The following is a 13,770-nucleotide window of genomic DNA, read 5'->3' on the forward strand; positions in this document are numbered from 1 at the left end:
GTGACTGGCACGGGTGGTAGTTGGTAAGTAAGGCAGAAGTCCAGGTACCTGGTCTGTCCTACTTCCTTGTGGATGCAGCTGTGCTGTTCCAGTTGATTTAGCGATGTAGATGGTGGTGGACGTTGTCTGGAATGAGCTGTAGTACATCTGTTACTGGGACTGGGTGGACGGCAGCCTGTGGTACTAATTTGGGCAGCAAGTTCCTTGCTTCCATATGTCTACGGTTGATTGGTCATCACAGTGGGACATGATGTGTTGTCCGTGATAATGTTTTCTCCAAATTAAATAGGCTACGTAAATGGGAAAGAGTTCCCATCAACTGAGAGCTAGAGTGTGGTAGTGGCCAGGAGAATGATAACCACTGACCATTGTACTAAGCTGCGTAGCCAAGCGTAGATGCGTCTGTGTACAGGTTCATGGCTGATGCTGGGGTTCTTTTTGGTTGGATAAAGGATGCAGTACCATTCTAAGTAGGAAGGAATTCATTCTACCAAGCAACATCCAGTCGAAAGGCATTAGTGAGTGTGATTCTACCATTAATGTGATGGGTTGTAGTGCTTAGGTCTATCATGTGTCTGAGAAAGATTATTCCTGCTGGTATGCATTCGCAAGAAAAACTTAAGGTGCTGATGTGGGATAGTAGTTCTTGTTTAGTGCATTCGGTTGGCTGGATTCATATAATAGTACTTTGTTGAGATGGTCCATTTTGTTCTTCGGGAGGCAAATGACCATTTGGGTTGTGTCTAGTTCTACACTGAGAAAGATGAGGACAAGAGATAGACTTTCAATTTGTTGTCTCCAATTGGTACTCCAAAATATGACAGGTTTGTAGCATTGTTCGCATGTTGTTGTGGCAGGGGGATGTGTTGTGTGGACCAGCTGTGAACAAGTTGTCAACATAGTGAATTAGGTATTCTATATTTGCACGCTGTTTGATTATCCATTCTATGGTTTCAGCTTTATGGTTAAACAGACTGTAAGCCAAATGGAAGTACCCGATGTAAGAAATAATGGCAGGCTCCAGTTGGCTTTTCGGACAGGGCATATCCGGAAGGCGTGTTGTCTTGGCCATTAGTGTGTTTGGACCGTATTTTGTTGCCATAGCAATGTCATCGTCAATACATGCATATGTGAGGGGAGTATTGTTCTTTGTGAATGTGATCGTTGATGCTGTTTGATATGTTCTCAAAGGTCTAAGAGGTTGGTGCCAAAGTTTGTCGGTCGTCCTATGGTGTGTCCAATAGTGTGTCCAATTTTGATTTATTTCTGTATTGCTTTGCTGACAGCTTCAAGGTTTTGCAGTGTAGTCTTTGTGTGCTTCGTGTGTAATGGTTACCAGAAAATCTAATGTTTGCTCCCTATGATATATCGTGCAGGATGGAAGCAACAAATGGTTTGTCTAGATGGTTATGGAGTTCTTTTGCAAATTCTTCTAGATGGAGTGAATGTTGATAAATGGATGGAGTTGATGCAGGCGGTATGGTCATTTAGTGGAAAGGAGTGTGGCGTGCTGTTGATTTGCTTTCTTCTGTTCAGAAAGAGCTGCGTTGGTGTAGCTGAGGGCTTGTTGTTGTGCTGAATCATTGGGTGGTCTTGGCTATGACAGATGCTGCATAGGTGAACACGATTGTGGTTGCAAGGTGACTGGCATATTCCACAATTAAAGTTTTTTGGATATCGTGAGATTCTAATTGTTACTGCTGTGATGTAGATTTGGTTGGTTCATGTAGTCATGGTGATAGGATTTGAAGCTACCTTCTTTGCGATTGTGTTGTGAGATGTAAGGGCATGTCGAATGTTGAAGAATTTGGTGTAACCACCTTGGTTGCATTTCTAGCACAGTGGAAGTGGCATATGAAGGCTTCGTTGAAAGTACTGGTAGTCGTATCGTGGGTCTTGGCTGCTTCAAAATCCGACATCAGGCAACCAGGATTGATCTAGGCGAAAGCTGTTGTCATATGTGAGCTATGCTTCGGTTTGTACATATCAGACTTCATATCAATGAAACGTATACAGTTAAATAGATGAACTGTCTCGTGTGGGAAGTAGAAAGCGTGATAGGCTGCAAAGGTTCTGAAAGCTAAGAGCCAACTACCAAGGATGTTGAATGATTTCCTACTGGTTTGTGAATCGACTGTGGCAATTGATGGATTTTCGGGGTCAAGAGATATTTTTTGCTAGACCATAACAGGGTGTAAATATGATAAATCGACAAACTTACTTAAATCTGCAAGGGAATTCAATGTTGCTTGGTTGATGTATGGTAGCTGTACATTTGGTGGCAGAATAAAAGGGGTGATGCTATGCCTTGTGATGTGTGGATTTGTCGAATTTGGCTGTTGTATGGTGGTGATGTAGGGCGCAGCCATGTTGTCTACTGGATGAAATGAGAGCAGAAGTGATTGTGCCATCAGCGATGGGGTTTGTTATTGGGCTTGCTGGTTCTGAAACCAAATCAATGGTGGACATATTGGTGTCACTGTGATTTTTTTACTTTTGACGGGGCAGTGTTTCTGTATATATATATATATACGTTTGGTGGATGCAGCAAATCATGAAAGACGCAAACCATGCTGTCTTGGCCCTGGGGTGGATTGACTTGCAGTAACTGATAGTTTGCAGCCACACTGCATATATTGCATTAAAGCTTCGAGGTCATTCATGTTGAGCGTGAATATGTTTGGGCTGTTGGAGTTTTGTTCTTCCACTGATGTTGCCGATAAGTAAGTGCCGGTAAGTGCAGTTTCATCTGTGAAGCAAGCTGGTTTGCGAATGTTTCATTTACGTAAGGGTACCATGATTGGTATTGAAACTCAGTCTGGTGGATGTCACATTGGTGCAATTATGCTTGCTTGAAGTAAATCGATGTTGTATCCTGGAGCGAGGTTGGCGCTGTTGAGTAAGCAAGGTTTTTTGACTGTGGCCAGTGTCTGTGCTGGAAACTATAGTGATAACAAAGGTGTACGGTGAAGCAGGCATAGGCAGCAGCGTTGGTACAATGAGTTGATAGCCTAGCATATCCTGCTTATATAGTGAAGTGATGTTAGTGGCTTGGAGTTAGCCAGACCAGGTTGGGCAGGTGTGAAATGCCAAGGATTGTAAAACAAAGGCCAGATTGAGCAGCAAACAGTGAGTGCAAACCTTAGCCTACCCTGCTAATAAACAAGGAGTGAGTGTTACAAGTTAGCCAAACAAGGTTGGGCAAGTATCAAATGCCATAATAACAAAACAAAAAAAGCTGACTATGCATTGATGCTAGTGAGGGGGGGGGGGTCTGTTACTTTACCAGCATTAACCTTGGTTACATGATTACATAATATAACCATGAAAAATAACTTTTAATTCGTTCAATACTGTACTCATTGAGAAAATGTTGTCCACTGTCTGTTTTGTACTACCAGATTTGAGTTGCAGAATATTTAATCCAGGTTCCCATATTATATATTGTTAGTGAGAATGTGTGAAACAATTGTAACTGCAATTGTTGACCTGTGAAGAACAAGATTGTCATTTGCAATGGAACACATTGTAAATGTGAAGTGGGTATTATAATGAAGATCTATGTACACTGGCGAAAACGATTATATTATTTGCATTGTAAATCATTCTACCAAACCACAAGTTACCTGCGTGCCAACTATTCTGTTTAGCTGGAGTTTCAATACAATCCCTGTACTTGCATAACTGATCAAAGCAATATATTAATTATTTTTCTGGTGTTTCTTGATTTAGAGCGAGATGCTCCACTGCTTTCTAGATTCCTGGCCATCAATTATGGTTTTGGGGATTCATACATCATCTTGATTTAATGATTAAGTGATTCATCACGTGATTGTTTAGTAGATTTTGTCACACTGAAACCCCCCCCCCCCCCATTTCTCGAAAATTGACTAGCATTGATTTGTTAGTAATACCTGATTGACAGGAATAATAATTAATGTAATGACATATTATTGGGAGTGGGTCATCATTTTAACTTTCCAGTTCAGCTTTCGGAGATTCGTGGTTCATTGTCTAGTCATTGTAAAACTAATTCGATTGTGTTTCACCTACATGACTTATTCATGTTAGGTCAAACAAATCAAGTGACTGATTATTATTTAAATATTCGTGTTTCCGAAACTGTTACACCAGGTTAACTCAAAGATTACTCTCTCTGTGTGTATTGGTGTTCCAATCCTGTTTTCTGCTTCGTATTCGTATCTACTTCTGGATATGACTGTCATATTTTATTAACCCATGGGAGTTTGCGAATTACCATAAATATATCGTATTCGTCAGCCAAGGTTCATTTCTTCGGCCGTCGCCTCACCATTGAAAGGATGGGCAAAGGAATCGCACGATATGGTTACATATATACCGTAACCTGGCAATGGCATCATATACATCTGTACACAGTGTTTGATGTGCTGAAAACTTTCCTATTCGCGATAACATGGTAAAATGCGATACATTATAACCAACTAATGCTGGTTTCAACAAATAAGCCAGTCATATGTCGTGTCGGTGTGACCATGGTGTACACTGTAAACTTTTTAAGCACGTTCACGTGTTTCATTAAAATACACCGTTGTAATTGAAAGCATACTTTTTAAATTAAAAACATGTGTATTATATTATAAAACATTTGTATTTTCTATTAAAACATTATCGTCTTAGTATTTTTCGTAAAGAGTTTCTACGACAACACACAAAAATATACGTGTCAAGTGTTTATTGATAAGACATTTATAGAATCATGCAATCAACTTTATGCAATCAGTGCTAACAACATTGAGTAAAAAGAAATATCGGTAACGTTCAAGCGTGTTGGTATGTCCATGGTCCAAGGCACCAGATTGTACGAGTATATGGCTTTATTAACCTACAAGTACAACTGGAAACAGATACCTCGTGGCCTAACAGTGTTTGACTCCTTGAATTTTGGTGAACGGTGGCATAAGAGCATTCTCACGAGTGAGTTAAACATATTTCTCGAATATGTTCAATTTGAAGTAATTCGAAGTAAGTTACCAACCATGTTTCAAACCAAAACACCAGACTATAAATGTTTTACAAAATGCTAATGTACAAGGTACGTTTGTATTCATAAGAGTAACTAAAACACTTTCCTTCTAAACTGTGTTATCATGTTGCCTCACTGAAACGCAAGATAGAGTTGTCTAAAACAGATTTGTGTCAAAGCAAAGCTCATTTCAAGATAACATTGCTAATTCGAAACACACCAGAATATTAAGCGCACACTTCAAATGACCGAAACACTGTAATAATGGATCACAAAATAATAGACACGTGCAAATCCAATGTTTCTTTATAAATGTCACCTTTTGTATAACTTTCTGTATATCACACTGACAAAATTGATACAAGATTTTTTTTGTTTTTATATGGATATAACGAAACAGAGATTAAACAAGTGTACAACATATAATTCCAGTTCTAAACAGCCATAGAATTAGCGCGAACAACCAATGAGAATTGCATCGGAACGTATCGATTCCATCTCATAAATATGGCAACAATTGGCATGTTATGTCAGTGTGTAATTCCAAACCCACAAATCATACTAAAATAATGTATTTTTTGATATTTAATACATTTGAATTGATTTGTAGAATATTGCAAGTCTCTACTTTGCGATAAATGTACATACAATAAAGCTTCAAAAATATAACACGACCAGAGATATTTAATTTATTTAGGATGTTGAATTTATTTTCCTGTGTTGTTGACAACGCCTCCCCTCCCCCGCTGGCCAATAATAATTTCTAATCGCACTGTGTTGTGGCCAAATGTTCAGATGCTTTCTGTGAGCTCGGATAAGACGCCCATCCATCTTCTTCATGTGTGCGACACTCATTGTTAAACTCTGCCTTGCTGTCGTTTCGCTCAATCCATTCCTCATAGGGGAAAGTGTCTGACATGGTGTCTCGTACCTTCAATGATCAAAAGAGATGTATTATACTAAATCCAACTCGAGAGAATTGTTTTTATGCTGACATACTTTATCATGATATGATTACTAGTATAGCCATACACACGTATTTGTTGGTCAGTAACGTTGATATATTCTAGATTTGACCCCCTATATTAAATGTGTACACAATTTATAGTTGAAATATATATACCACAGTTCTGGAAATAAATTCAAATGAACATTACATATCAACATACACATTCAAATTTGTCATAGTCCTGACTAAGTCACGTGACTACATACATACATACATACATACATACATACATACATACATACATACATACCCTTTCCACTTCCTGCATAACTCTGATAAGGTTTCTTCCAATTAATTTCTCAATATTCTCGTCTGTCCAGTTACGTATTACCATTTCTTCAATTAAATATGGATATTTGGACACATCCTCTAATCCTACTGGCGTTCTGATACAAAATGTACCAATGAGAAAGATGTAATGGAAATGGCATCAAGATTCGTTACTCGGGTGAATCATAAAATGGGGTGTACGGAGTAGCCCAAATGAACAATCTGTATAAAAACATCTATTATGCAGCGATTTGTTTGTGCAAATAATGGTATGAAATATCAATATCACCAAAAATGTCCCGAATTGGATGGACGTCTTAGAATGGTGGATATATATAAAAATTGGCTATTTAATTAGTTAATAAAAATCGTAAGTATATTATATGAACAAAATTACCATGGAAACTACTTACACGCTAATGCCGTCGTAATCAGACCCGATTCCCACGCATCCATAGCCACAGACACTTGCAATGTGTTCAATGTGATCTGATTAAATATTTAATTTAGAAATTATCAGCATCTTATAGTAAATATTTGCTCAAATTTTGACCTGCATTTTCGCACGTTTGAAAACTGACAATGCTGTAAGATTGTGGCATACCTAGCTTAGTGAAAAGGCAGAATTTGTTTCACTAGATTGTGTAACTTGTAATACCCTGGGTAATGTGTTCATTTGCCCATTGCTTCACAGAATAAGGATGTGACACATTGTAACAAATTGTATGTCGAAATTAGAATGGACAATTCTTTAGAAGGGAAATCCATGTTTTGTGGAGATATTTTGTTAACATGAGATGTTAAATAAACAATTGCACTCAATCAATTAATTGACCTTGTAAGCTACTACTGTTTTAGTCCAGACATCACGTGACCCAGACACCCCTGACACATGCAAGTTACGCACTGATGACAGGATTTGATAAATATGCGAATACAGTGTCTCTATAATTGAAATAAGTCTCATAATTCAAATCAAATCTCATATCACTGATTGTTATCTGACCTGCGACCTGTGGGATATCACAGACTTCCTGTTTGTTTGGTTCACAGTTTATGAATCCTGGGTAGAATACCATCATAACAATTCCACCATTTTCAACCTGAATAGGAAAAGACGAAAACAGGAAACTTTCGTCGTGTTCGATATGTGACGTATACGAAAATGTCGAAAAACTAAATTCGACTATGGCTCCTGAAAACAATTCATGGGTCGATGTATGTTCTCTTGCAACCGAATAACAATAAATTGAAATAATACATTATATATTGAAGATAAAAGTACGCCCCAAATCAATTACTCAATTAATAATTACAAGCCGTTCTAAGACTTCGTCCGGGACATTTCGTGTGTTGTCACACAGTGTTCTCGCAGCCGAGTGACTGAATATTACTGGTGACTGCGATACATCGAGGGCGTCGTTCATAGTGCTAACACTAACATGTGAAAGGTCCACTAACATACCAAGGCGATTCATTTCACGAATCAGGTCCTATAATAATGGAAATGTACAATGAAAAGTTGTGAATTGATTAGAAAGCGGCCACAGAAACCCAGATCCATGCGTGGCAGATGTGGAGTGGTAACATTCAACGTTTGTTCATATTGTACAGATGAAAGTTGATTTACAGGCATACAATTCCCATGATCGTTATTCACACTCAGTGAGTGCATACCTTTCCCCAGTCAGATAAGCCACCAAACTCCAAGTCGTCTTCAGAACGTCCACTGTTATCAGCCCTGAAATAAACAGCAATTAAGTAATAATGATAAATTACGGATTTCTGTGTTTCTCTTTCAGGAGCGTAATAGTAATCACGAGATAGGTAAAACACAACTACCAGACTTATAGTTATTTGGGCAGAATTATGCTTTTGGTGGGAGCTTGTGAGCATTTGTATGAGATTGGTGGTAACATTCTTTAACACGTGTTTTAAACAAAGTGTGCAACCAGACAAATATACATGTATGTCGTGTTGTCAAATTCGCAGACTGTTGATATGATTGTTGTTTTGTTATCGATTTTACTGAAAACTTACGTAAATTTATAACTGAGTAAGTGCTATACTATGCTACCAAAAGTGTAGCAACATTTACATAAACAATACTGTATTGCATCGAACTGTTGCTCGAAGGAACATTCCCTATTAAGTCATATTTATATTTTAACTTGTAGTAAAGTGTTATTGAAAATTAGGTGATTAACATAATAATAACAACATAACAAATGAAAAGCTTCTGTCGCATTGAATGATTTTTTATCTATACTTCTTAGTCAAATTAATTAGCTCGTTCACTGTAAATTCGTTTTCCCATGCCAGCAGCTAACTTAACATGGCCAACCACGCAGTGCCAAACATGAATTTTTAAAAGATTTGTTTCCAGGAATATGAAAACAGTGTGGTCAAGAATCAGAAGACACAATAATTAATAACACAATAGCTATATCAGTTATGTATAAAATAAATTCTCAGATCTAAAAGGGCAGTGGTCGTCGAGAAGCGCGTGTTCAAATTCGTGTAAAAAACAATGCTGTATACGTCGTGTGGGACCCGTGTCGATCACAGCGCGCCTCAGCGACCACCACTCTTTAAAGGGTGATGGTCGTCGCGCCACGCCGCGTTCTGTTCGATATGGAACACATATAGCGACGTACACGTTGCTTGTAAAATACATTGTTTGTTTGAATGAAATTCGAACACGCGCCGCGCGACGACCACCGCCCTTTAATTCTTGGTTAAGGAATGTTCAGTTAAAGTCTAACACCGTGCACGTCACCAAGTCTCACCATGGTGTATTACAGCTGTGTGTTAATGTCATATATCTTGCACCGACGTCATACATCATACGAAGATTAGAATAAGTACTATCAACGCTATGACCTCCTTCCATTCCTATCAGACTACCAATCTTACCAGCAACAAATGCATCCACGATACCTGTTGGGATAGTATATGTGTATTTAGCATTTATTTATTTGCGTCAATTATACTAATTCACACAGAATGCACAAATTGAAAATCAAAAAGCATAGTCGAAAGCAAATTAAAAAGTGAATAGCAACTGACTGTATAGACGCGAATTCGTAATGAACAGTAAATTTAATTGCAAATCAAAACTGTAAATGCAAATTTGTCTAGAAGAGTAAAGCGTAAATGTGAAATACATTTTGAAACTGGAAAAATAAAAATGAGAATGTAAATTTCTTTTTCTAAAATAGAGCTGAAATAATTAGTGTAAGTGTAGGTATATAAATTGTATGAAATCAGTCGAATATACACAAAGTCACCTAAAGTATAGAACACAGACCGAGTACGAAGACTCCCGTTTTGGGACATAAAGTCCGACCCGAAAAAAATGTCGAGTTCTGGGATGGTTTCTTCTTAGCTCAGTAAATAAGAAAATCAAATTAATACTTAAATTAATACAATGCAAATATAATCAATTATAATTGTTTATCCTAATACTTGTAAATAAACAAAATTATGGAAAAAACACCTTATCGAATTTTATTAAATTTTTCTTAAATCCTACAAAATTCACTTCATATACTTAACTATTTATGTAAAATTGTCTATCTGGTTTTAATGAAGAGTTATTTTATCTCAGTCTGTGTACTGTAAAATCCGTTATTTTTACTTTTTGTGCTGAAGGAGTGACTCAGTGAAAATAAAATCCAGCGAATATACCCTTTTCCCTATTTTACAATCAACTCATCAAAAATCAGTGAAAATAAATAAACTCTACGAAACAGCTAAAAGGTCTTTTAAGCGAAAATTTATCCCACCTAAAATAGAGTATTCACGCAATGTAGCTATTATGGCGCATGTGTTTCAGAGATAATACAAAGTAAATAAGTCAGACCTTGTGCCGTTGTAACATATGCAAATGTATCGCTGTATTGTTTGACATATCTTTTGACAAGGTCAATCTGGTCCAATGTCTGGCGAACGGCATCATTGTACTGGCTATCACATGGAACATAGACAGACCAAAACTACAACGAATTGAACCGACATATTATAATACGAATCTGACTAGATCATCGTGTACAATAATCCTTAGTTCTCTATATCCATGCACCAAATTGTAGTATTCAAATTGACGTCACGTGCATGCTTTGCATGATTAAAAATTACTTTCGAACGTCTGAAACGTAAATGGTTTTCTTGGTTTTAAACGTATCATGTAAATTTCCAGCTGCATTTAGATTCCTAGGCTGAATTACATATGTTCTGTGTTTGTTATTTTAATATACAAACTGCCACCAACTTCCCGTTGTTAAGCATCAACATGTTATTGTCATATTCACTATGACCCGCAACGTGTACTGACTTTACAATCAGCCAGTCCAGATGATATGAACATATACTCGACTGTCCACCCATCTTTCTCGGAGCCTAGGGATATCATAGTGTACACCGTACGAACTATAATCACTTACCTACCTGAACACCCACCAGACCTTCTCGGGGCATAGAGATACCAGTGTGGATTCTATGTGAACTATGAACATTACTTACCTGGCCACCCACCAGACCTTCTCAAAACTTAGGAATATCAGTATGGAGACCATACGAACCAACTAGATCACTATTCAAATCAACGTTGACTCTAATACACGTTTCAATGCTGGGTAGATGTTGTGGACGTTTTGTTGACAATACATTTTGAAAAGCGCGTCATCAATAATATGGTTTGTGTGTACTTTAAAAAAAGGAAATACGTATTACGTTGAACGAAGGAAGTAAAATTCCCTAACTTGTTCCCAAGAAAAGATATACATGTATTATCCCTTAGTGGCCCCAACATAAAGAGAGATAATGTTATCCATGTTGTTCAAAGTATTATCCATGAGTGGTCCCAGTAACAGAGATAGTAATTATTTTTTTTATACGAGTTATGTAGTGATTTTTAAAATGCTGGTAATTTTGGTCAAATTGTGCTGTTTTTAGTATTATTATTGCATTTTCTGCTGGTGAAGTGAATAACAATTCCACGCTGCTAGAGATTTTTTGAAGGAAAACAGGCTATGTAATCCATGAATGCAATGCAGTATGGGATGATAAACATTTATAAGATAAACATTTTATATTGTCAAATTAATTGTAAAAGATTTTGTACGTGTATACCACAAAGTTGGAGATTTTAGCATGGATGAATTATTTCTTAATATTTTCCAAGTAATGATTCGTTCATTCTTAGCGTTTTTGCAAAATGTATTTTCTATATTCTTGGTGTGTTTCAGTTCTGTGAGTTTTGTTCATGAATAATGTTTTGTTTTGTTGTTGTTAATATTGAATATTTCGTTGATACGTTCCAAATACAATTCTATCTATCTATCTAACTACTGTATGTGTATGTTTACCGAATAAATAATATTATTTATGGAGGTCATTGATAAGCGCAGCATTCCTTACTGTAAACAGGAGGCGAAGGCAATTGGCAAAAAAATCAACTAAACAGGAGGTAACAGATAAAAAACAAACTGTAGTCTCCCGCCCGGAGACGTACGTGTCGAACACCGAACAGAATTGTTTAGTTCGTGACGGTTCGGCAGGTGTAAGGAGTGTGTTTACCTTTTAATAAGTGCATTTAGCAAATTGAGCAAATCAATAAATATATAATAGGACAGCAAATGTATGAGAATGTGGGGGTTGTACCACATTCATTCATTTATTCTGCCATTTAATCTCACTCCAAACCAATTAGGGATACCATGGTATGTGTGCAGTTAAAAGTTCATTTACTGCAATATTTGAATATATATGTACTCAACGAATTGTATTTGCTTTATGTAAATTTACTACGACACGAAGGGTATGCGTGATTATGAATTATCTTTGAATACCATCTTGCATTCTGTTGACGTAATGAACAAATAGTCTAATAGTCAAATAGTCTCATTGTACACATCAAATAACATTTCTATTTGGATTAGTTAAATTCAAGCTGCCGTCAGCAACCGGCATAAATGATTAGACAAAATAATTTTTTTTCACAACCCACCAAACCTTCCCAGACCATGGGAATGTCGTTATAGACACCATGCGAACTATGACGACTTACTCACCTGACCGACCACCCAAGAAGTTTTCGGAGCCTATGGAAATTATTTTGGACATCGTCCAACCTATGATCTGGCCACCTTACGTGCCTGGCCACTGGCAGCATCTTAGGGCATAGAAATATCAGGGAGGACACCATGCGAGCTATCAACACTCACTTACCTGAACGCCCACTAGGGACACAGTTTGCACACCGTCCAACCTAAAATGTGATGATCACTAACTTACTTGGCCACCCACCAGACCTTCTCGGAGCCTAGGAATATCAGTATGGAGACCATATGAACTCAGATCGCTATTCAAATCAACGTTTGCTAATTGGTTTTTCCATTCGTATCGTATAGCCAATGGTAGATCATTGTGACTTGAAATAAATAAATAATAAATCAATCAATTATAATTATAATTCGATCAAACGAGTATCGACCTACATTTTGATTCATCGCTATCTGCAATGGATCAAAACAAATTAAAGTTTCAATGCAGGACAGAGATCGCTCTAGCTTTGTTGTCATCATATCTGAAAAGCACGTGATCAAAGCAAATGCATTTTAGATTGTGTCTCGTCGTCCACAGAACATGATAACTGACGTAAGCACGATACATTTTTGGTGGGCGAGTTTTGATTGTTTACTTCCAGTTAAATTCCTTTTCTGAAAAACTCAGGAGCTCACTGGTGATTTGCAGAAATCCGAGATACATATACGATTATTTACTAACCCATCAACCAATGGAACCCTTCTCATAATATCCTTGGCATGCTCCAAGGTATCAGTCCCGGTATCAGTCTTGTCGTCTGAACCAGAGTTTGATGCAAGTGGTACAGCTATTGCAATGGCTATAACTGCTGCTGCGATGCCCACACCGAACGCCACAACGATTATCTTTCTTGTCCGTTTTGAACCGTACGATATTAGCGGTTCCTGTGAGATGCTGCCGTCGCCGTCCATAGTGGTAGCGGTATTAATTATTTGATGGTCGTCCGATTAACAGACTGAAATCAGAATGGTATCTACATGTTTTGTTATCTAGAGATACTAACCGGTCATAGTGCTAAACCAAAATACCGCGTCACGGTGAGATATATGTTTATGGGGTCATGTAAGCCAACGCAACCCGGCTTACAATGATATTAACTCCAACAAAAATCTACACGAAGCGAATAAAGAAATAAAATAATAACATTACACTCAAGATTTCAGTTCAGCTATTTCAGTGCCAATGGAATTAAAACCAAAATTAAGTATTGCTGGACTGGGTTGATGTAATCTAGAATCTTACTGAGAAAACTTGTATCAAATGGCTCATTTAAGTAGGTCACTGTCATTTAAATAGGTCACTGCTTTCTTGCAATTGTTTCTTTTCACACATAGTCCACTTTTTTTTCTTAAAAGGTCAACAACTACAGAGGTATTTT

At 37.4% G+C, this 13,770-nt stretch overlaps 1 protein-coding gene across 1 annotated transcript; it reads right to left on the reverse strand.

The window, feature by feature from the left end:
* Positions 1–5,688: 5,688 nt before the first annotated feature.
* On the reverse strand, positions 5,689–13,303 carry LOC100367996 (dipeptidase 1-like). The gene is made up of 10 exons (XM_002738379.3): positions 13,074–13,303; positions 12,582–12,717; positions 10,150–10,282; positions 9,074–9,224; positions 7,962–8,025; positions 7,601–7,777; positions 7,291–7,387; positions 6,698–6,773; positions 6,265–6,400; positions 5,689–5,936 (listed from the first exon to the last, which is right to left on the reverse strand). Exons 1-10 carry the CDS (start codon positions 13,301–13,303, stop codon positions 5,769–5,771), a joined length of 1,368 nt encoding a protein of 455 aa, XP_002738425.1. The 3' UTR covers positions 5,689–5,768.
* Positions 13,304–13,770: the final 467 nt, after the last annotated feature.

This window comes from Saccoglossus kowalevskii, chromosome 14, assembly GCF_978046115.1.
Source record: "Saccoglossus kowalevskii chromosome 14, keSacKowa6.1, whole genome shotgun sequence".
Taxonomy (NCBI): Eukaryota; Metazoa; Hemichordata; class Enteropneusta; family Harrimaniidae; genus Saccoglossus; species Saccoglossus kowalevskii.

Coding starts and splice junctions, on each gene's coding strand:
- LOC100367996 (XM_002738379.3), bottom strand. CDS start 13,303: ATGGACGGCGACGGCAGCATCTCACAGGAACCGCTAATATCGTACGGT. Junction 7,778..7,961: donor GCTTATCTGACTGGGGAAAG/GTATGCACTCAC, acceptor CCATTATTATAG/GACCTGATTCGTGAAATGAA. Junction 5,937..6,264: donor TTATGCAGGAAGTGGAAAGG/GTATGTATGTAT, acceptor TGATCATTGAAG/GTACGAGACACCATGTCAGA.